Genomic DNA, 25,008 nt, shown 5'->3' with positions numbered 1-25,008 from the left:
GAAATAACCAGCTTGAAGTTTTCTGCTTCTCACACAAAACCTACGTTCCTCGACGTGTATTCTAGCTTTTCCTAACTATACCAGTTGGTCTCATAAAGGATATTAACTCCTCTTATAAACACCGCTTTAACCCACTCAGGAGTATCCTTTACAGCTTGGCATTATGGTACTGCATCAATTTTGACAGCTAGAATAGTTAAAACCTTCATTGCAGAATAGTTAAAAGCTTCTTTCTAGAATAGTTAAATCTTTTTTGCTGGGATTACACAGATGGGAAAAAAATACCTTTGGACCATTAGTTAGAGCACACAATTGTTTTGTCAAACAATCCCTAGTGAAAAAAAAAATCAATTTTATGGAGATTTATTGGCCTCAGAATTGACAAAGAAATGACAAAACTGAGTTCCCAAGCTAATTGCCTTGCAAACAATGCAAAGAGCCATGTTCTGAACACAAGGGCTGGGTGTGCACGGCCTTAAATGCCGACTGTGTTTCCTTCAAGAGCCTGATGATTACAGAATTACTTGCAAGTAAAACAAAAAGTAATTGGCTGTATATTGCTGTTGGTTAAAGATCTTGTAAATGCTCCTTTCCTTCCATGCTGAATGTATATTACAGGCTCCCTCATACCCCCAATAAAAATAACAATTAAAAGTCCGTGGGGTTTTTGGCTTCAGATTTTTAATGCTGACCCCAGAGGTTCCCAAGATCAGGTGATGGTGACTGCAAGGAGAATAATCCCTTCACACCAATAATTAAGGGCAGGCTGCATAGTAACTGGGTTCTGTCATGAAATATAGATAATAAACACGTGCACATGTGTTAAGCTCTACTACTTTACAGCTCATTCTGTGCAAACATAATAATTTACATTTTCATTTTAACAGCATGAATTGCCCTAAAGGTAGCAAAAAAATAAAAAGGGCCCAGCCAAAGAAGGCAAAGGGAGAGGATCTGAGGAGGTGAAACGTTTTCGTTCCTTTGAAGTGATATTATAGGATTTGTAATAATGCTGCAGGGAATAGTTCATGGCTGGAGCCTTTTTAAAAGTAATTCAGAATAAACTGACTGAAATAAACCAGCTGCTGCATTTAAGATGCTGAAAGTTTACGACAGCCATGGAAGTTGGTTTATCCTCTTTTAGCTCATAGGAGCAATTTTCTTATTCTTTGGGAAAGACTGCAATTTGGTAGATTAAAGCTTCAACAGCCACACACGTACATACATACAAATTCTAACAGATAAATATCTGCAAGGTTTATAATATATAATTTTCAAGAACTTCTAAGAGAAATATCAGGTCCATAACTGGCTTTGTTCTTACTACACAGTGAATCAGCATGGCACTGCTCAGAAAACAGTACATAAATATCTAAAACCAAATTAAAAGCAATTTAATCCACAGGAATTTAACAGTACTGACATGTTTAAGAATAGTGATTGCAACTTTCCATTGTGTGGGAGTAAAAAGAGCAAATTCTGACCTGTTATTTGTCTGTGACACTTATTTTACTGGCTGCTTTTATTTTATAACCTCATTAAATTTGGATGATGAAGCATTAATTCTATGGGGCCACATGTAACCCTATAGATTTTTTTTTTTTTTTGAGAATAGTTGGTTGGGCTTGATGAAGCAAATCCACTGTTCCAGCTTCAGTATCCCCTGACAGTGCTGGGGAAGGAGACACATGTTGTGGATATTCATGGTCATGGCTCCCTGGAGACAAGGATGGGCTCCAAACTTACAGCAGTAATAACTCGAACAGTCAGAGAACAGTCATGCCATTGTCATGAGGATTTGGAAGCAGTTCTAATTTCCCACTGCTGCAGGTAAATCCCTCATTAAAATGTTGATTCAATTATATTTGGTGAGGAGGCACCTGATTATGTACCATTTCTTGCAGATGGTACAGCACCACTGTTGTGCGCAAAAAAACCCTCAAGTACATTCACCTTACAACACGCTAAGCAATAGAAATATATGGTTCAACATAGTTTCCATGGTTTAGCAGGACATTCATAGCTGAAACTGTTTCAAAGACAAACTACTGCTTCTTATTAAGCCCATGCTCATTAGACACCCAAAAAAGGAATTTCTGGGTCTTGGTGTCTATGAAGGGCGTTATCTTTGCCTGTAAAGATGAAAAAGTCCAAAATGCAGCTATTAAAAAACCCCAAGAAATCCCCCCTTACTCTTGATCAGGAATTAAGCTATCAACTTATTTTCCCCTCAGCTTCTCCCGCTTCAAAACTAATTTCTTTCTATTTGAAAGAGAGTATGGATGGAGCTTCTTCCCCTGAGCATCTCCTGGATGTGATGTTGGTCCACACTTTTCCTTTCACAGGGCATTGCTGAACGACCCAGAGCAGCCATGAATTAAGCCCCATTTAGCTTTATTAAAAATAGGTACATAAACATCAAAATAGATAGGCTTTGGGTTCGACTTTTGTGATGCAAAGACAACATAAGTCAGTGGAAAGGCTCTTTTAGTCCTGGATGAGACCCAATAAAAGCACAGACATATTCATTCTTGCCAGTGGGGAATCAGGACTTGAACAAAACACGTTTGTAAACAGAGCTGGATTTAAAAAAATCCCATTAATTCGAGACACTTGCTTAGCAATTATTCTTAATTTAAGAAGCTAATCTGTATCACTCCATATGTTTAGAATAATTCCAAACTAAATTATTAGTGGGTCAACTTTGTCAAGCAAACAATTTTCACAGTCCCTTCAGTGGTCAAGACAGTTTTAAATTAATTTTATATTTTACTTTGGAGAGGAAAAAAATATTTCTTAGACTTTATAAAGCTGATAATGAGGAAGTTGCAGTTACACTCTGCCCTTCAGTGATGCACAGCACAATCAATATCACATGTATTGTTTGAACATAGACAGTGATGTTTTGCTCATTGCTAACCTGAACACAGATAAAAGAATTTGAAACAAAGAATAATTGTTTGGGGAAAATCTCTTTACCCACAAGAAAAGAGATAATTCTCTTCTAATTTCACCTTAGTTTAAGTGAGGCATGACTCTTTTTTTTTTTTAAATTGAAAAACACCAGTTATTTAGGGGATGAATTCAACAGATCTGGAGGCATTAAAAGGCTTCAGTAACTTACAATGGCCATTCCCAAAATGCAGTCTTTTCTCATCAGTGCCATGTTTGGACTTCTTGTATCCACAGAATCTACAAATAACAGAAAAAAAAAAGTAATATAGAGAATTTTACGTGTTAACTGCAGGTGGAAACAGAATAAAATGTTTTCCCTCCACAATTAAATGCCTGTTTGAAAGTTTAATGATATTTACATTCTCTGTGCTCTATAGAGGCATGTGATGTTCTGGGGGAATTTGAGGAAATTGGCTAATGAGAGGATTTGTTGATTTTTGACCCCTACAGTTTAATTTTACAATTGCCTAAGAATGTGTTTATAGCATTTTTTTAACAACTGCTGTGTGATTGGGGCTGCTGATGTTAGAGGGCTCGTTACCAACTATGAAGCAGGATTTGGAGCTCCTGGGCAGCAGACAAAGGAAAAGGTTGCAAACCAGGACGACACCCAACCCGCCCGCTCATCAAAGCCCCTCAGAGAAATGGAAGAGGGAGAAAATGTGCAGATCAGACAAAAAACTAACCTCCCAATCAAGATGTACACCACAACTGTGAGTAGAATAATGGCTACTGCTGCTGAAATGGCAATCATTACCACCTGGCTGTTCTCACTGGAAATGGAGAATGCTGGAAAGTTAACACAAAAATATATATAAATAACCTTACACACACACAGCAGTGATTACACCACAATTGACATGTATATAGGGAACAGACAGGTTAAGTCATCACTCTATAGCATTTGGTGTCCTGACAGATATTTAATTTGCTACATAATTTTTCATCAAACAAATAAATACAAGGGAAGAAAATATAAGGCTCTGGCCACCTTTGACAATGTACCAAAGTTGTTTCTGCTACTGTTGATTTTTACTTGCTGACTGTAGCAACTGCTGGTAAACTGATATTTATACATACACATATACACAACTACAAACACACGTGCTGTGACGTACATATATTTTGCCATGGTCAGAAGGAATTTCTCCTTGGCAAGAAATCCCAGCCAGTCAATAATCATCACCCTTACTTTCCTTTTCTGTGTGATGGAAAGGGTTTTAAGGAGTTAAGTTTCCCAGTTAACCTTGGCAATATCCACATGAAGGTTGTGTAAAGCACGGGCATGCAGAAGCAGATAGAAGGACTATCGATGGGTAATCCATGGCTACAGGAAAAATAAGGGCTATTTTCTGCCCTGTACATGCCTGATTGGAGTCACAGCATTCCTAACCTCTGCCTGTTACAGACCCAAAACTGCACTCAGTTATAACTTGGCAACAGGAACAAAGTTATTCAATTTGTTGTTCAAATGTGTAACTTGAGATGTGCACCCTTGCCTCCTGTCACCTTTCACATTTTTTCTCCTTTTTTCTTTTTTTTCTTATTTTCTGTTACATTACTTTGCAGAGAAAACCCATTAAACTCTAAGTGGATAAATTTTTCATCTCTGCAACTGATTTCTTTCTCCTTGCTGTAATCGTTTGTCCTATCTTGCGTTCTACTTTCAACTAGAATGCCAAAGTTTCTAGTCATCACAACAGCAATTTGTAACTGCTTTTTAAACATGAAGCTTGTTTGCTTTTCAGAATAAGAGCTGAGGTGGAAGAAATGGGAATGAGATACATAACCTATCTCAAAAACCACATGTAAGCCAAGCGAAAGACCATTTGACTTGATGCTACTCTTCTTGGTAGAATGTGTTGCTTTTAGCAGAACACTCCTTAGACCATGAGTTCTCAAGCCTTATCATGAGTACATGAATAAGCCTTATGAGAATGTATCAGAATTATAGTCCTCAGTTGTGTTATAAATCTGAGCAGCAGACATGAGCCTTTAGTGAAAGACTGACCTTCCACAAAGCAAAAAGTCTTTGATTATTCATCATCAGTCTGTATCAGTAAATGGGCACCTCAGCAAAGGCTGATTTTTGATGCATTAAGCCACTTCCAACTTCTAGCAAAGAGAAGGTCTGATGAACTGTATCAGTGATGAGAAAGCAACATTTAAGACTATGAACTCTATTAAGAGCCTTTCTGATACAATAACCAAACTTGTAAAGAACACCTATAAGGTCATCAGTTAAGTAATATTATTATCTACGTATTAGAGAAAAGAAAAAGGAGTGCCAGGCTGTTAAATAACTACCCAGGACCACCCAGAAATGCAGTGACAGAGAGAAGGGACCCAAACAGCTCAACTTCCTGACCAGTAACTCAACTGAGTGACCATCCTTCCCAGCCTGTGCACATGTTTCGTCTCAAGGCTACACAGAGGCATCAGCAATCTGCAGTAACACGAGAATTACCCAGGAGCAAAGGACCCATATAATATCAATTCTCCAGGAGCAGAGGTCTATAGTCCCTAGGGTTCAGGCCACAAATTTGGAACAGTGTGACGCTGTGAACCTGTTTTTCTCTCGAAGTTCCTCTCTCAACAAGAGCCATGGTCTAGCAAGGTATCGATTCTGGCATGAGGTAGAATTAGGGTAGGAAATGGAAGAAAATACCACCTGTGATAGTTATGGTTTACTCTTTATAGCATGTTTCAGGTTTAATGATAAAATATAAACTTATACAGTAATAGTACCAAGAAAGACATATCCTAAATAGTTATGAGACATATTTCCTAAACTAGAAAAGGAGTGAAAGTAGCCATTCAAATCACTCATAAACCTGGCAGGATGTCAGTATGGACCATTTGAACAAATACATACAATCTGGACTGGTTTCAAATTCAAACTTGCGGCTGTTTGTCCCATATCCAGCTGCAGTTCGGGCTCGGATTTGGAAGACATAGGTGGTATCAGGTTTGAGGCCGCTGATGGTAACATTGGTGCCTTTGGCTCTCAGAATGGTATAGCTTGTCTCTTGTTCCTGCTTTTGAAAAGAGAAATTATCATATTAAAACCACACCCTAAAAAACAGAAACAAGAGGTGGTAGACACTAAATTAGTACCTGGGGAGAACTGGATATTTTTGAATGTTTATAGCCTGACAAATGCTTGTACAAGCATTCATTTTCAATCACCTCTTAGCAAGAAGTCTAAATCATTAGATTTTCTATGGCCTTATGCTATATATTGAATACTAGACACACTGAGAATATGACATTTTATTAAATGGCTTTGCATAATTTTGTAATAGTCTGTAATACAACAAGAAAATTATTAGGAACGTTATTTAAAAAATGTAAGTCAGATTTGCCTAATGCACTGAACTGGAAGTTGTAACAGGTCAACTTGGACATTTTAGGGCCCTGCAGAGATGTTTGCAGGATACAGTTTTTACTGCCTTGCATTTTACAAGACAAGTGGTTACCTTCATAACAGTCAGAAGAGAAACTCCACTCAGGGTCCTCAGCTCAGTGAAAAGGTGAATTTAACTGGTTTTCTATTATGCTATAAAAGCTATAAGATTGACATGTTCATCCTCATTTGGGCAAAAACTCCCTGAACTCTCTCCTGGACCACACTCACAACCACACTTTGCCTAAATGTTACCTATTTTCTGACATAATGACTTTTTATATAAAGTAAGAAGAGGACTATCTTGTAATTTAGTACATTTGGATACACTTCACACTGTGTAAAAAGCTAATTCTCATAAAAGTGTGCCTCAGCCCCACTGTAAGCACATAATCTTAAAATTTAAGCATGCATTTGGAGCCTGAGGTATTGCTTATTTTACTAAAGCCATCCTGTACCAAAAGAATATTTTTGGCTTCCTCAATACGGCAGCTGGAACTGTCTCAAAAAAAATCTTGGACAGCAGCCACACATGTGGGAAGCTGTGAGAATCTCAATTGTTTAGGTTCCCCACCATGAGCTTTTTTATTCTGGAGGTGGTGGGGATTTCAGATACTGTCCTTTTGCTTTGAACACTCTGCAAAACACTGAACCCATTGAGTTTTGCCTGTTTGAAAACAGAAACTGAGTTAAGGCCTGTCGGATGCAAAGAATCTCACCTAATTCCCACTGGTTTTTTTTGTGGCATTGCATTGACTTGTGAGGGTCTGATATTTTAACTTTGACAACACTGGAGTGCCCGTACACAAGTACAGAGGCCGGAAAATACTCTACACACTCCTTGCCAAAGCCATTTCACCTTCATGTGTAAAGTTCAAGTGACTGGAGTTGTTTTAGTGTGTTTACTCTGCAGTGCTGTCTACAGTAATAAAGTTGGGATATTCTAAGTTAGTAGGCGGACGTCAGAAACTGTTCACTTTGGTGCTAAAGAAGCCTCAGTACTCTGTTCTTGGCAATCTTTGATACAGAGAAACAGAAACATTTACACCATTGTTAAGGAGATCGCCAGAATCTCCATGTAATATTCAACATTATGCACATGAGAAATCACAGTGAAAGGAAAAAAGGAAAACAAAAAAAAGAAACCAAACAAGCAGCTAAGCTTGTGCCTAAAAACTAACACCCAGAATCAAAACCTCAGATAGGGTGAGATAGACCTAGTCTTCAAAGAATGACTGTAAAAGTGTTTATCATGGCCATTTTCTTTGCACACTAAAAATAAAAAGGAAATCAGCATTAGACCTCCTCAGAGTTTCCCAGTACTTCTCTAAAAAGTTTTCTGTTATAAATTCAGGGGAGAAAATTTACAGGAAGACATTCTAAAGAACTAACAGGCTTGAGTAAAATTAGTTATTTTTTGAACTAACAAAGGCCTAGTATTATAATTTGCAGGCTTCCCTTATCTCATCATTCAGTTGAATGTAGGCCACTATTTTAATTTCAAAGACATAATAATCTTGTCTTTAAAACACAAAATCTTTTGTGTATGCTATGACTGGACATTCATTTTGATCTTGCGTCAGGCCGCTTTTCTGAAATGCAAACATTTCTTTCTGGTGCAGATACAAATGTGCAAGGGAAAATATAGTCATGGCCCTGTCTGTTAATAATCCTCAATGGAACTTGGAAAATAAACTTTTAAAACAATGGTATGGAGGATGTCATGGTATCTCAGTTTATGGGAAGCTTTTTACACACATATTTTGTAAGTCATTTTTTATGTTACTCGTAATCAAATCAGTGAAACACCACATAAAAGCCCGAGTTTATCTTTCTTGGGGATAAAGTAAAACTTCAGAGATACAGCACTACAGCTGCCATAAGCAGAGGGGATACACAAAAAGGAGAGTCAGGCTTTGCAAGGCAGAACTTCAATCAAACACTCTGATGATAAATTTGAACTTGGATGCACAAAGCATATTCTTCCTGAATGTTTCTGCATAGTTTACCAGACACAATCTTTACTGGGAAGCAAACCCCACTACTGTTGGTGTCTCATTTGCAAATGACATTTTATAATGTTTTATAAAAGACATATTTTGAAGACATTTTAAATTTATAGTGGCAATACTAGTGATTGGTATGTCCTTTTTTCAGATAAGCACAGGAAGTGCTTATATTATATAACATTTTGTTCCATCAGCTTCATGTACTTAAGAGGCCAGTACCTGACTACACATCTTTGGGAGGGATCCACAGTCCTGATACTGCTTCCCTTATTGCCAGATGTGAAATCTTCATTGATATAACATTTCCTACCAATCTCATGGAGCATACATGGCCTACCTACTCTAAAAGCAACAAAGTGCATTTGCATATAATTTATTTAATCAGCCTCAGAAAGAGCACAAAGTGCACAGTTATGTGTTGGTTTTAACCAGTCTACTGAGCACATAATTTCTATGATGGCAAAAGCAAATCTCTTTTAGCTATGAGAGACTGCAACTAAATATCACTCACTGCTTGCAGAAGACTTCACCTTAATAAAGTGTGTGGGATTTAGTTGGTATAATTGTAAGGAGTATATTTAATTGAAACAATTAATAGTTTATGAGTGGTATTTAGGAGATGGCTTTTTTCTGTATCTTTGCATGACAAGATACTCCTTCAAGAGAACATAATTATGTGAACAAGGACAAGGAAGGAACAAAGTATATGGCTTGTGTAAGAAAAAAACCATGGCTTTGTTATTTGTGCGCTTTAATAACCCAGACACTTAGAATTCAGCACAGCATTGTATGGATGGACTAAACTGGGGTGTCATTTAGCACCATTAACTTCTAATAAAATGTTATCTCTTACCCTAAAACAAATGCCTAGACGTTCCATACTGTATCTCCCTGAAAGAAGATTTTATTTCTTTTAAATGTTTTGAATAAATAGTGACTGGGGCTTTATAATTGGCCTCTGAAGATTTACAAAAAACACAATTCTATTTCAAACACTGAGTCCAAAAAACTGCCACTCTCAGCTCATAATTCTGTGAAGTGTTTAAGGCCAGGTTGGATGAGGCTTTAGGTAACATGGTCTAGTGGAAAGTGGCCCTGCCTAGAGCAGGGACTTGGAACTAGGTGGTCTTTAAGGACCCTTCCACCCCAAACCACTTTGATTCATTCCTAAAAGTTAAAATAGTTTTCCAAAACTGTAGTTTCTAATCTCCCTACAAACATATAAAGCTCTACTCTCTCAGCTACACAAGTGCAGTCATTGATGAAAAAACCCACTGAATGGTTTATTTAGTTCTCCCTGCAGAAAATAAATATTTTCCACATATTTTATGTGAATAATGCATTAGAAAAACTACACAGCATCATAATTTAGATACATGACATTCTACTCTTATTCCAAATTTATTCTAACATCTTAAATACCAGTAACATGCAGTTGTCCATAAATATCACATATTCTTTGAAATTTAAGAACAGAATAGCAAAATAATTTCACAAACAAGGTGTATGACAGAATTGGGCTGACCTGTATTACTCTATTAAATGCTCTATCATTTAATTTCTAAGAGATTACAAAAGGTATGTCAACTAAAAACAAGCAGGATGGAAAAAATTGGTCCACATCAATCATCTACCAGCAATCAGAAGTGACTTTACAGCAGTGCAGTTTCTGATGAGCACAACCAAGATTATTTCTGAAGCAGAAAAGCAAATAGACTGGACTGGTTTATAAAGCAAGATCTCTTTTCAAAAAAAAAGAGTGAAGAAGGCATGCTTAGAGATTTCAGATTAAAAAGCATCATCTTCCAAAGGTGTTTGGGGAAGGAATGAATAGTAACAGTCCAGCACAGGCTTCTCTGGCCTCAAGTAAATTTAACAGAGCATTAGTTTTATACCTATTATAATTTGCAAAGCTTAAAAGAACAATAGATTAAAGTCTCCTGACAATAGATTTGCCTTTTTTTCCTCATAAACCCTGAGAAATAGGCTTCTGACTCCCCAGCAGACTGCAGAACACACATTAAAAAACACTGGTGCCAGAAGGTTGGTTTTTTAAAAGCCTATTTGCTCTAAATGGTCTGGCTCCTTTTGTCAAGCAGTTGGCTCTCTCTGGTTTAAGAAAACTGTCTGGTGCATATGAACTCCTGATTACAGACTTCAAAGGGAAGAAACACATGTGCAAGATCAGCTTCCTAAGACTGGTTGGTTGTCTTATAAAGCTGTCTTATGACAAGCAGTTGTTCCATAAGAGTGGACACAGCCGGTGGGAATAGCTTCATGCTCTGTCTGTGCACACAACAGCGCTGGAAGGGGACAATTTTCTTGAACAGAAACCCCCAATTTCAGTGCAGAATAATGATCAAAACATCCAAAATCAACAAACACACAAATAAAACTTATTGGTGATTTAATTAAAATAAACTGAATTCACACAGTGGGGGAAAAAATCTCTCCCTTTGGAGCAACTAGGCCACAAGAAATCACCTGTGCTGTTTTTGGCTGGGGTAGAATTAATTTTCTTCAGAGAAGTTAGTAGGTAGTTTTTGGATTTGCACTGGAAACAGACAGGTTTGATAATATAAAGATGTTTTTGTTCTTGCTGAGCAGTGCTTACACAGTGTCAAGGCCTTTTCTGCTTGTTACACCACCCTACCAGGGAGGAGGCTTGGGGTGCACAGGAATTTGGGAAGGGACACAGACAGGACAGCTGATTCTAACTGAACACAGGGATATCCCACACTATATGGCACCATGCTGAGCATATAAAGCTGGGGAAGAAGTACGAGCTGATTCTCCTTGATTTCTCAAGCCCTGGATCTGGACTTGATCCTACCCCCATTGAAACTGAAAAATATAAGTAAAAGTCCACAGGGTGCTGCTCTCTGAGATAAGACTGAGCTGAAATATTTAGGAAGTTTTCTTTTTCTCCTTTTATCTCTAACACTGTGTATGTTTAGATTTTTACCAAGGTCTTTGAAGGTTGAAGTGCTCACCAGAAAAAACTCCTCCCAAAATCATATTCCATAAATTTGGGTGAAATTTTTCAGCATACGACCTTCTGATCATCATTCTTCAAGATCAAGTGTGGACTATTAATGCCACATTGCCCCCCTAGTAAGCTCTGAGAGAAAACTTTCTGTAGATTAACTGAATAGTCATGGAGTATTTTTATCACCATTTTCTAAGAGGGTATCAGCCCTACATCTTCTCTTGTACTTATCAAATATAAGCCTGATTACTAGATATGAAGAGCATTAGGAAATGCTCAATTAAACCACTAATTCTGACATTTTTTTCAGTTTGTTAACTTCAGTAGCAATATGTTTCTGTCAAAAGGTCTCTCTGATCTACCAAAAAATGGCTAATTCCACTCTTCACGACAATATATGGTTTTCCAATTCTACCAGTAAGATTTACTAAAAGAAACATTCTATTATGAAGATATGTTTTCCTAAATACAGATCTATACAGGATGCACAAATAAACTTCTGTCGATTTATACAAGAAAATGTCAGTAAAAAACAGAACCTATTTAATGGCAGATTCTTTCATTTTATTTACTTACTTACAATTTGTGAAGAATTCAGTTATTAATGAAGAGTGTGGACTTTCATGGTGAAAACCAGCCCAAAAGACAAGCCATCATTTTCCAAACAACAAAAGTTGTTTGTGCCACAGGGAAGCACCAGCACAGGGGTGCTGATAGATCAGTGTGAACACTTACAGCACAATAGAACTGAGGAAGCAAAATGTACTCAAGAAAGAAAGAAAACAAAGGAACTGAGTGTGTTATTTCCTTTGTTTGTTCTGATGTGCTTGGGGATGAATTTGGTAGACAACACAACAATTTCAATGTTCTCATTACCAAAAATTGAACAGTTTCAACACTTAATGAGTTTGAGGAGGACAGTGAGACAATGGGGGTGTTTCTGAGTCCTTAACACAGACAAGATGCAATAATTTCAGTAAGTATCTTCAAGACAAAAGCCTCCCCTTTGATCTTTCTTCCCACCTTTTCATAGTATTTGACCTCATAGTCCAAGATGATCCCATTTGGATGTTCAGGTTCTTGCCAAGAGAGAGACACGCTGTTCCTGGATGTTCTGTCTTTCCTTATGACTGTGATGGGGGACGGAGCTGCAGAGGGGAAGGGGGGGAGGAGGAGAGGAGAGAGAAAAGCAAATTGAGTTTATCTCAGTTCCAATTCTTGGCAAAGAGCATGGTTTCCATTTAACAGACTCCTGAGCAAAGTTTGGATACAAGTCTGGACTCGTATCAACATCCAGCAGCTGGATTACTCCTGGTACACGTCTGGGAGCAGACTGGCCTCGTGGATAATGAACGGAGATTCTCTGTTAGACCGAAGCACTGAAGGCAACACTGCAGATAGTTCTGATCTGCTACTACAGGGTAAGCAATGAAATATATTCCATACACTAAAACAGAGAACAAAATAGCAGTACTACCTATTCTTTGTAATTCTGAAGTATTACCGTTACCAGACTGCAGAACTCTGATAACATTTTCATGTGCAAGTGTAAACCAGCGCTGGGATGCATTATGCACAAGGAGCTGGTAGCCATGGTCAGTAATAACCATCAGCTTACTGCAGAATAACATTTGTAACATTACTTGATGAGCTTTCCACAGAAGAACTGCTCCCGTGTACACTTCTCCTTCACCACATTTCTTTGAAACTGAAATTTGAATGAAAGAAACACAAAATTAAACTACAAAAGAACCTAATTTTTTATATGCATTGATCAGAGTTAGGCATTACAACTGATTGCATGCCACAGACTCACCCATAACTTGGAAATAATATCAATGAGACATACACACACAATCATAATTACCTAAGATTCTTGAACATCAGTTCAGTTTTAGACCACCCAGCTCTGTGCCTTGTTCCAAGACCAGGCCTAGGTTTCGTGGACTCACTGAGAGCCATGCAATTTTTTAAAATTATTTTTTTCCTATTTCTTTTGGGTTGGCTTCCCACTCCAAATGCTTCTCTCCCATGGCTTTAGCCAAAATTCATCAGATTTTATCTTACAGATCACACACTGAAGGTTGTAATTGTCATTAAAAAAAAATCTTTACTAATAAATGGTCTTTTATCTTAACACGTAAAGAAAATGTGTTTATAAGTTCAACATTTTGCCATCCTAATAAAAAAGCTCTAGAGCTGATCTAAACAATTTAATATCAGCTGAATCCTATAAAGTTTTTACCGTTCACATAAAACTAGCTGTACTTTACAGGCATTACATATTTTCATTCTTTAGGCAGTGCTCTTTCTGTTTGGATTTTTATTTCTGCAAGAGAACTTTCAATAGCCAGGAAAAAAACAACCAAAAAACCAAACCCAAACAAATAAAAAACCAAACCAAACCAAACCAAACTAAAAAAAACCCCAAAACCCCCAACAAGTTTTAAATAAAATAAATTTTAGAAAATTCATTCTGCTTGTGATTTTGCTAAACTTCCATGAAAATATACCTTTAAGTCCTGAGTCATAATCTGAATGTTGACATCCTCCTTTAATTGAGTTCATTTTGGGTTGAACACATGCTCTGAGCAGCATTTTCATAATTTAGATGTTTCACAATAGCTTTTTGAAAATATTAAAAAGTTCTTTTTTTGGGTTTTTTAGGGTTTTTTTCCCCAGTAGGAAGAATTTATCCTGAAGTTAAATTACTAAAATCTGTTGCTGGATTTTTTTTTAATGAGGTTTATTTATTTCAAGAATGGGAAAGACTCTATTTTACTCAGATATATGTTGGTGAAGAGCTGAAAAGCATTAGGGGAAAGGATACAGGACTTGTTTGCAATTAACATCCTTCAGTAATTCCACTTGAATTCCACTTTAGCACAAACCAGTGCTAGAGCCAAAACACAAAGTGCTTAGAAGGCTGAACTTCTCTACTGTAACCAGCTCTATAACTTGTATACTCATACTTGCTGTTTTTATACTCTCATAAGTCATTTTTATGTCTTTTTTTAAGTCAAGCTATTAATCTTTTTTTTAATATGTGAATAGATCTCCAAGCTCAGTACCCCAGCTGGTAACACTTCCCATTAAGGTAACATTAATACTGATTTTATGAATAATTAATCTGTGATTAACAGAAATGGCTTTTCCCCCAATAAATCCGGGTAATTTGTGCTGTAACAGATTCTCATGGAAGGCTGAAACAATCTTACATGCTCTAATACAGATATGCTTTAAAAAAAGCTTTCTTCTAACACAGTATTAATTATTTTGAGCTCCTTTGCACACATCTCTGCAGATGCTACCAGTAACTTATCTCACAGCAGTCTATTAGAAAAGCATCTGCTGCACAGTTATCAATAACATTATAAAACATTCATATACCTTTTCTAATCCCCAGGGCTCCCAAAGCTGCTTAAAAATTGTACAGAGTGCCTGGAAGAGATACATGGGCAAATGGAGGGGAGATGAATAATCACAGGAACACAACGTTTCCGACACCTTTAATCCCACACCAAAATAAGATTAAATGAAAAAAATTACCAGTACAGAACCTGGTATAACCTTTCTTTGCTGGTCTGTGAGAAGCTGGAGTGTCAAAATTTTAAATCTTAATGCAATGTTTTTTTTTTCTGCTATACCTGTTAGATAGGTGGCTTTGAAAAGTGTTGGAAGTCTTGAAATCAACTGAAGAAAATATCTTGTTCAGATGATTTCCAAGTTCCAATGGATTTCAAACGATGACTTGGAGTTTAAATCAATGGATTTAAGATACAGTAAGACTTAAGGTAACCTGCTTTATGGTCCCAGCCCAAGGCTGAGGTGCAGTTGGTGTCCTAGTTAGAACAGCTGGGACCAATTCATCACTGGATGGGTATAACCCAAAACTGTGTATTCTATAGCCTTCCATGCCATTTCCCAGAAACTGTTATCAATAGAGCATTTACACCCTCTGCCAAGAGCAGCCTGACTCCTCAGGCTATAAACTAGGCGTTAAGAGGCCTGCGAGATAGGAAGATGTTCCTGTCCTCACACCCTTTTATGGAATTTCCCCGCTCTGAGGGAAGGACTGAGCATTCCTGCCTGAACTGGAGAATATATAACTTGGAGTTTTGGAACCTTTTTACCACTCATGGGATCCAAAGGAAGACTGCAGCTCACTGCTCTCAACCAGACTGAGACCACCACCCTCAACTGGACTGCAATTACCACTTTTGACCAGACTGCAACAGCTCTCCCACCAGCAGGTTTTTTTTCCCCTCTCCCTTTACTTTGGACTCAGAGGGGGCCCAAGGAACACCACGTTGTTCATGCCCCAGAGTGCTGGGTTATACATTTGGGTTTTGTGGGTTAAGACCAATTGTTTGTCTGTATAATCGTACTTATTGTATTATTTTATTAAATTGTTATTCTGATTTATAATCTCTCTTTTGAGTTGAGTTCATTTTCCCTGCTGGTTAACTTTTAAACCAGTACAGTTGGGAGGAATAACTTGAGATTTTGACCTTTAGATTAATTTCTTTTTGTATGCATCCCCAGAATACAATGTAAAACTTAAACTGTGTTCTAAGTAGTGTCCAAGCAGAAGTCAGCCTTAATTTACATTTTGTAACACCAGTATTGTACCAATATTGTAAATACAATATTATATTTTATTATTTAATTGGAAGAGTCTGAAAATCCAGCAAAGAGAAAAAACATAAAGTTAACATTATAAACCATGAAACAGCAAAGGCATCACAATGTGCAGCAATGCACATACTCTTTAGTCTTCTCTACAAGAAAGAGAGAACCAGAAGCTTCCTGTTTCCTGAAAAGATTTAAATAACTACAACAGGATGAAACTGAATTCAAAATCAGGCTACAAAAAGGAACAGAAGTACTTAATAATTAGAATAGTCATTTTTTCACTGAAGTTCCATGATTTTTCTATTTTAAATTAACAGACAATTAGACTGTGCAAGAATAGAATGTGAGAACAAATATTTTAAATGTTTGCATCTCCCACCAACAAAAAAAAGTTTGCACTATGGGTTAGCAAACAATAATACATTATCAAGCTTTTTAGGATTAACTGAGTTTTAAAAATTATATTAAAGTATCAATAGCAATATAAAAGTTAGTTTATCACTTAGGAAAAAGGCATTTAAAGGTAAAACTTAAGGAGAGTACTTTTTTAGACTAAGAAGATGAATAAATGCTGTGTCAGTGATTTTTTAAATTAATCCCATGTCTCATTTGCCGCTATGTATTTACATTTTTATTTTGATTAATATATTAGTACTCTTAACTTCTTCACTTGAATAAGAGCTGTGTTTTTTTATAATTAAATTTAGGCTTGTGTGGCCATACATGAAGAGATTTGGTCTCAGTAGTCACGTGCAAAGCATATAGAGGTGTTTTCATACAAGTATTTATCTGGTGCTACAGTCCAACTGCTTCAAGCAGTTAATATGAGCATTCAAAACTCCCCAGAGTTACAAGGGGAAATGTACTTTGAGTGCTCAGTGTTGTTAGGTAGCATTTGTGACAACTGGGAATGTGGATGATGAAAAGGTAACAAACACAATGATCCAGGGAGCTCACACTCGCAAGTGTCAAAACCTTCTCAGTCATGGTTCTTAAAGGTGCAAGCAAATAACACGAAGGACCGAGCAGGGACGACAATAAAACTCTGCTCAAATTGATTTCCCAGCGAAACTGAGCCCAACAGATCATTTGTTTTCCTCCAGTTTAATAGCAGCTATATATAAATTTCCTTATGGACTTTTTCCTTATTCCTTAGTTATTGTTTTCATATGTGACTGGCTTACAGATGTATATATGTACTAGGAGAAAATTCCTTGTCCTGTGACAGAGAGAACTCAGTATTAACTTTGGGAAGCCAACAACTGCTGAAACATTTAGAGGCTTTTTGTTTCTTGCTTAGGTCTCTAGATAACAAATTAAGTTTTAGGAAAGGATTTAATTCTAAAATGACCCACAGCTCACTTCCAGCTTTTGCTTGCAGCCAAAAGGAAATATGCTTTGCCTAGGAGAGCAAAATATTACAAACTCTGCTGAAAGATTGTGACCAAGAACATATCTGAGACAGCAGAACTGACTGTATTACCCACTTTTCAATTTCTGCCCTGCTGAACAAATGGAAGGCTTGTTCCTTTTTCTTTCTTTAGAAAACTGATGCTTTTATTATCTCATCATAATACTGTAATCTGATATAACATATAAATTTTCTTTAATGTCTGTGATGCCCCTGGGAGGTAATGTGGAACAAGAGCAGTAAATAAAAATCATAACCTGAAAATTAAATCTGCATTTTCTGACAGCAGGATCCACTGGGACCCAAACCTAACTCTGTAAGTCTTAGAAGACCAGCATCCAAACCACAAAACTATCATACAATTCAAAGTAGAAATATCAATGTTTGAATGAACAAACTGATATCTCAAAGGCATTTTCTCTACAATACTGGAGTCATGTCTGCAGAGTCAGGACTCAGGAAAACTTATCCTGGTCCAAGGCTTGGTCTGGCTCTGCTCATAATGCTGCACATACACATTTTGACTCACGCAAAACCACCAGCTTTTCCATCTTTAGGTTTATCCATCCATTCCAGCATTCAATTTGTGACAGAGTCCTAAGTAATAACTCCCATATCAGTATAATGATGTCACACCTCCTGACACGACGTCTGTAAGAACAGCTACACTTGTACTTGGAGTCTTTAACATTTCTAATATCCGTTCTGTGGATTATTGTATCTGAGGGGTTTCTTATAGAACACTACTCACAGAAAGCAGGACCTGCACTGTTTTAAACCCTGTCTAATTGTATTATTCACTTTTTTCACAGTTAAAGGTGCTGCCTCCATCTATGTGGTTGTTCTGAAGCAAGCAAGCCTGATCCCACATTCTTGATTCCACAGGCACATTCCGAGAAGGTCCAGACAGCGTTGGGATCCCCAGGTGCCTCCCAGGAGGCAAGAGGAGGAGGAAACACTCACACTTTAACAACACCATGGAAACCTGCTAAACCCTCCACACTCCTCTTCCAGATACAATTACCCCACCACTTCCATGTGTGTGCAGACACAGTCTTTAATCTCCAGGACACATAGTTAAACTAGCCCAGTACCTGCGTTGTGTTCCTGCACCTTTTCCTTGAGTTCAATATATTTTTATGACTTGGGCTGTAAAATGTCACCTGATTCTGAACATCATTAGGTGACCATCAGCTAGAAGGCAATGTGCCTTCCCTGCCACCGGGAACCAGGCATTAAGGAGTTCAGTCATTCCAAAAGCAAGGGTCCCACATCAGCATACAGGACCCTCACACCAGATCCAGGCAGTAGGATGCAATCATAAGGAAGGGGGTGAAAAGGCTCCCAGTTTCTGGGAGAGGGTTTTCAAGATCTGGGCATTTACACATATCAAAATGTGGAAGGCAAGAAACAGGACGAAACTTCTGAGACAAATAGAAGCAGAGTACACCTTTGGATGAAACAAAGCCATGTGTGTTTCTCCCAGAAATAGGGCAATTTTAAGGACTCGTTTTTTCGTGGCTGTTTTAATGGATGATTGCCTGCGTTATGGCAGAAGGACCCAAATGCATCTGGAAACTGGTGTACTCCAGCCTGTGGTTACAGACTCCAGAGTGGCTGCAGGCATTTCACAGGTGCTGGGAAGGAAAGCCGGCAGGGAACTGGGAAGGGGAAAACAAGCAGCTTCAACAGGAGTTACACTAAAAGGCAGCTGCTTGATTTCGCTCTCAAGTGCAGAGAAAGGCAACCTTCTGCCCAGCAGCTGTCATGGGACAAGTGATTATTAGAGATCATTTCTCACTTTTACAAATAAATCCTAAATTAAAACCAAGCTTCATTTAGTGTACATGTTCTTATTTCTCCCTCTCTTTATTAAAAGAGATAGCAGATGCCTTCCACAGAGCAAACAAAATGTCTGATTTGCTCATATGTTTAACACATGTATAATAAATCACATAAATGCCATGTCCATTTGGGAAGTATCAGGCTGCACAAGGCACTTGCTTCAGAAACTGAGAATTATGGTGCCATGGTGTTCCCAGCTGTTATTTCAGAGAGGAGACAAACGCAATATGTGCTTTCATAAGGATTCAGTCCAAAGGTACTCATAACACAAATGTTATTCTTTCTGTTCTCTGTTGAGATGGTGCTGGTGGGAGCTTTGAAATACTTCATATTTCTCACTGAATGTGTTAAGACCATATCAGTTTAAAATAAACAGTTTTGCTTTGCCTTCCCTACCCCTTTGTTACATTACCTTATAGGATGTTAGAGCCTCGTGCTTCCTGGTGTGAGCACGAGGTGTGAGGTTTTTGGAATGAAGAATTTATTCACCATGCTCAGATTATCAGTGGTCAGCTGATCATCAGTTGGCTTTCCCTTTCTGGGATAGATTAATTATTCCCTTAACCAGAGAAATCCCATTCATGATGTAAGAACATACTTAAGAACTATCTCTAAAAATGCCATTTTCCACAACTGCAGAAGACAATTGCTCTCAAATAAGTAATTTATGACATAAAGTATTTCTCTCCTTTTAAGTAATCACCAAGAACTCCTGAACTAGTCTGACAGTAAGTTCCATCAGAGTCTTTTCAACCTGGCCAGAACATAATAGGAAAAGGAACAACATTTCTCAAACTTCTTGCCCTGTAATTTGGTGCAATCACTTTTGTGAAGGTTAACCGGGAGACAAGGACCTCTGATGAAAAACACCTGAAAGGTACTGACATCTTCTTTCATATTCTTTTGGATTTTGGGATGACTTAATATTTTTCTTTGGTTTAAAATATTTTTTAATATATATAGAGGCATAGTTTACTAGAAAGAATGTTAGAAAGAGAATTCTTTCATACTTATTCTGCTGTAGAAGTTGACATCGCAAGAAAAGTAAAAATAAAGAAAGAGATGCAGCTCCTTGAGGGATTTCTGAAGTCAAGCTTAAACATTCTGAGCATGGTCACTTCACAAAATCGCAAAGAAGCAGCAAAGTCTTTAATTTTCAGAACAATGTCTACTGGCTTCAGAGGGTACCTGCCTTCATGAGTACTATGATACATCCTCAGGCTCAAATCAGCTTACATATTTAATGTGAGTAAAACCAAAGTATGTGAAGACTGTAACATGTAGGGGTGCATAACTGTGAAAGTAGAATTTTGTTTTATACAAGGATGCTTTTACAAACAATAATTATTAAGTTAATAATTCCTATTGCAGGAACAGTCCCCAAAACCAAGGAAATTTTTTTTTTCCAGTTGTCCCCAGCCTGCAAATTGTCTGGATGGAATTTGCTGCAAGAAGCAAGGGAAGTTGATAGCGCTGTTTACAATCAAGAGGAACACAATTTCCTTCAGTGGTTACTAAGAATGCAAGCACAGATAACGGAGAGAGAGCCAGAAGTATATCATTTAACTGAGGGCCAAGCATCCTGTCTACCTACATTTCTTTATTTTTACTGTTTAACCAAACTAAGATATTAAATGAGAGTAGCCTCATGTTAAAGATTAATAGAAGCAAGTAGAGAAAACCATTATCCGCTGATTGCGGAACACAATTTCACCATGACCTGTGGAGCAGGGAACTGAAAGCATTGGAAGTGAAAGCCACAAATTTCACCTGTGAACTTTCTCTAAGGTCATGAGCATTCACCTGGGGACTGTACCTGCAAAGAAGAGTCAAATGTATGTCACAGACTTTGAAGTTTCAGCTTCCTTGACGTTCAGGGGAAAAGGGATCAAAGGCTTTGCAGGCAGAACATCTCCAGCTAATAACAGGCTATGCATGGAGTGACATTGTTAAAACACTTCCCTTTTATATCCCTAAAGGAGGGGGTTTATTGAGTTAAAATGATCCTTGAATAGCCTCTGGGCTGAACTGTAAAACACATTTGAAAAGCATAAAATCTTTATTTATGCCAGGAATGTTTGAAACTCAAAAGATAAATGTCACTCAAAAAACCAAGCATGTCCCAGGTATTCAGTACGTAATGGGGCACAGCTGTAATAACAGTCAGTGAACCACAGGCTCCCTACATCACGTCATTAGCTCACTTTTAATAAGTGTATCTTCTTGTCCTTTTTATAAAGACCATAGGGAAAGAAAGACATATATCATCCACCAAACATCTGTGGCTTTCTCAAGTTGTCTTTCTTAGAGGACAGATCTACTTAAGGGACTTGCCTTGGGATATACATTGTAAAGTGCACAAACCCTCTCTAACTGTGGATTTTGTTTAAACAGGGAGCATCACACATCATTTGTGAGTTGCTGAAGACAGTGCAGTCCAGCTTAACAGAATAAAGGCTGAACAAATAAATAGCATCAAAGTTCCACCAGCTTGGTGTTGATTTTATTCCCTTGAAGCAACAGATTTCAGGCCAAATTCTATTTCTGAGGAGGTTTTAACAACTCTTTCTAGGAGTTACATAAGTCTTTGCTTATAACAGCACTGAAAAATTGACTGATTTCTCTATTGTAAATGTTTAACCCTTCAAGCTGAAATCAACATGTGGCTTGAAATTTTCAATGCCACATGTAGATCAAGGTATTACAAACCAGCTACATCTGCCCTTTAGGACTCACAGTGATCTAATTTCTCTACCAAGTGGTCACTTTTGTTCTCAGGGTTCTTTGAATACTTTTTATCCTGGCTCCTTGCAAAGACTCCATAGTGCCTTATTGGTTACCTTCTCCTTAAACAAACTTACACCTTCTGTGTTTCAAACCCACTAGATTTAACAGCTAGTCCATTTAAGAAAGTAGAGTAAATTAAATTTGATTCAATGGATGTAACATACTGTGTGTTTACACTTTAAGAAAATATTTGTTGTGTTTTTATCATGTTGTTATTCATTAATCCTGAAAAAGATGAGAGGAAAAAATGGATTACCAAGTCAACTTCCAGTCTGATACTGCCAAAGAGAAGCACACAGTTATTGCAGCCATCTGTTTACCTACAGCTTTTCACGCATGGCTTAAATGATTAAGCAAGATGATTAAACAGGTTACATGGATTGTTCTGCTTTCTGGGTTTTAGAAATACAAAAGGTAAAAGGAGACTCCTGATAATGAAACTACTGCTCTTCTAGGGAACCCTGTGGTGAAACTGGGTAGATTGGGGGGTTTTGTTATTGTTTATAGTACTGCTGTGCATAAGATGCCTTGGTTTGGATGCAGGAGTGGTTCTTCTCTAAGCTTCCTCTATTAAAAGTGCCAGACAGAGAAAGGAATCAACATTTTACAAGTACACAACTGAATTGTGAAGGGGTCAAAACTCATTTTTAGGCTCTCAGTTGAGAGGGATAATCACTTTCTAGAGTTACTAGGAAAATACTGACAACTCTAGTTGGAATTTAGCCCACAAAAAGCCTCCTATGTTCCCCTGCATTTCTTTCTACAGCACGTAAGCAGAGATTATTATTTAGACTCTGATTTATTTATTTTTGGAACCTACCTGTATCCTATCTGAATTGTGTGGAGGAGTTGTGTTGAACTGAGGACACAGTTTGAAGAAGTCTCTTGTTACAACACATCCCCTTGGTTCCTTTCCTGATGCCAGGATATGTGACAGCACAGAACTTATTTAGTACTAAATTGCCTTATTGTAGCTGAACTCAATTGCCACCTCTATTTGCAGCTGCGCTGTTGAGATCTTGGTTTAAAAGGCCTTAAATTCTCAAGAGCAAAGCAAACATAAGCCTACGTTTAAAGCTGTTACAGTGTGCTTTTAGTGATTATAAAAAACCAATCTATTTTATTATCAAGCAGGCATGCAGTAAACATCTGAGGTATTAAAAAAAAAAGAAAATATTTGCGTATCAGCATGGGTTTATTGGGAAAATAGAGAAAAACTAATTATTTTCACTGAACTTTGATGCTAATAATTATTTTGCTGAAACCCTGAACACTGAATCATCAGAAATAATGGAAGGGGTGACACACATGTAAAGTTGGGGTTTTGAGATAGAATATTCAGCTTGACATGGAGTAGCTGCTCTAACCAGGAAAATGTTGTTGCAAAAAGAGGGTCACAGATTTGTCCCTGTGTTCCCACATAAAGGGTTTTTATTTTGCTCATTCTGCTTGCTCTGCCCCGTGGTCCCTCCAGTCTAACCTGGACAAATGGATTTATTACCCTCCATGGTGAACCATTTGAACATGGTACATAGAAATTCAAGATAAAGCTGTAGACAAGCTCTCTTGGGACAGCAGTTAATATTCTAGAACTTGCAGAGTTCTTGCAGCTATGAAGCCCAAATACAGCTTTAAACATAAATAAGCTCAACATGAGCCAGCAGTGTGCCCAGGTGGCCAAGAAGGCCAATGGGATCTTGTCCTGTATCAAAAATAGCGTGGCCAGCAGGAGCAGGGAAGTGATCCTTCCCCTGTACTCTGCGTTGGTGAGGCCACACCTTGAGTATTGTGTTCAATTCTGGGCCCCTCAGTTCAGAAAGGATATTGAGGTGCTGGAGCGGGTCCAGAGAAGAGCAACAAGGCTGGTGAAGGGACTGGAGCATAAGTCCTGTGGGGAGAGGCTGGGGGAGCTGGGGTTGTTTAGCCTGGAGAAGAGGAGGCTCAGAGGTGACCTCATCGCCGTCTATAACTACCTGAAGGGAAGTTCTAGCCAGGTGGGGGTTGGTCTCTTCTCTCGGGCACTCAGCAATAGGACAAGGGGGCACGGGCTTAAGCTCCGCCAGGGGAAATTTAAGTTGGATATCAGGAGAAAATTCTTTACAGAGAGAGTAATCAGGCATTGGAATGGGCTGCCCAGAGAAGTGGTGGATTCACCATCCCTGGAGATTTTTAAACGCAGATTGGACGTGGCACTGAGTGCCATGATCTAGTAAATGGACTGGATTTGGACCAAGGGTTGGACTCGATCTCGGAGGTCTTTTCCAACCCAATCGATTCTATGATTCTATGATTCTATGAATCTGTCTCCACAGTAAAACTGCACTAGTGTAATGTAAACTTGTTTATAAAATAGTTTGTTCAAATCAGTTCAAATCCCAAAATGAGAACACTTCCTTTAGAGTGTTCTAATTAATTTAACATGAAAAAGTAGGAAAAACCTAATAGAGTAACACAAGCAGTAGTTTAACTACTAATTGAAAACTACTTCCCTCTGTAATCTTGTATCTTAATATTCACATGGTGTAAGACAGTTAGTGGAAAGTAAGTCTCAGTTTACTCATTGCTGACTCTAAGGGGAAGTACCAAAGCTGTTTGTTATAGTACCACGCCATATAATAATTCTGTACAATACACAGATGAATAAGATTGGATCCTGCAGGCTTTCTGATGAAAAAGCTGAGGAAGGAGATGGTAACCCACAGGCAATTTAACTAAATCCAAATCTCTCTCTTTAAAGCCATATAGTCTTACAGAGGTATTCTGTAAAATAAGCTAATCTTACTGCAGTTTTCCATATTCATGTATGCATAAACTTTATATTCTGTGAAAAACGGTAAGAGTCTGGAGGTTAAAATTATAATAAAAAATAAAATAATAAAGTAAGTTTCAAAAATACAATCCTGATTTTTTGGAAGCAGAGATATTGAGGTTTATTTATTATTTACAGCCCCTCTGCGCTCATAGGTTTATG

General features: G+C 37.8%; 1 protein-coding gene across 3 annotated transcripts in view; it reads right to left on the bottom strand.

Moving 5' to 3' along the window:
- The window catches only part of EPHA3 (EPH receptor A3), a 209,935-nt gene that overhangs the window by 39,587 nt on the left and 145,340 nt on the right, over window positions 1–25,008 (bottom strand). For 2 of the 3 annotated variants that reach the window (XM_027722724.2, XM_039383301.1), the window contains exons 6-9: window positions 12,383–12,507; window positions 5,831–5,993; window positions 3,642–3,744; window positions 3,125–3,192 (exon numbers count right to left, since the gene is read on the bottom strand). In XM_027722724.2, coding sequence (XP_027578525.1) covers window positions 3,125–3,192; window positions 3,642–3,744; window positions 5,831–5,993; window positions 12,383–12,507 — 459 coding nt within the window. The remainder of the gene's footprint in view (window positions 1–3,124; window positions 3,193–3,641; window positions 3,745–5,830; window positions 5,994–12,382; window positions 12,508–25,008) is intronic. The other variant, XM_027722731.2, reaches the window with a different exon arrangement.

Source organism: Pipra filicauda, unplaced genomic scaffold, assembly GCF_003945595.2.
Source record: "Pipra filicauda isolate LSUMZ 115617 unplaced genomic scaffold, ASM394559v2 scaffold302_size1215360_pilon, whole genome shotgun sequence".
In the NCBI taxonomy this organism is placed as follows: Eukaryota; Metazoa; Chordata; class Aves; order Passeriformes; family Pipridae; genus Pipra; species Pipra filicauda.
This window is presented reverse-complemented; position numbering and strand designations above follow the sequence as displayed.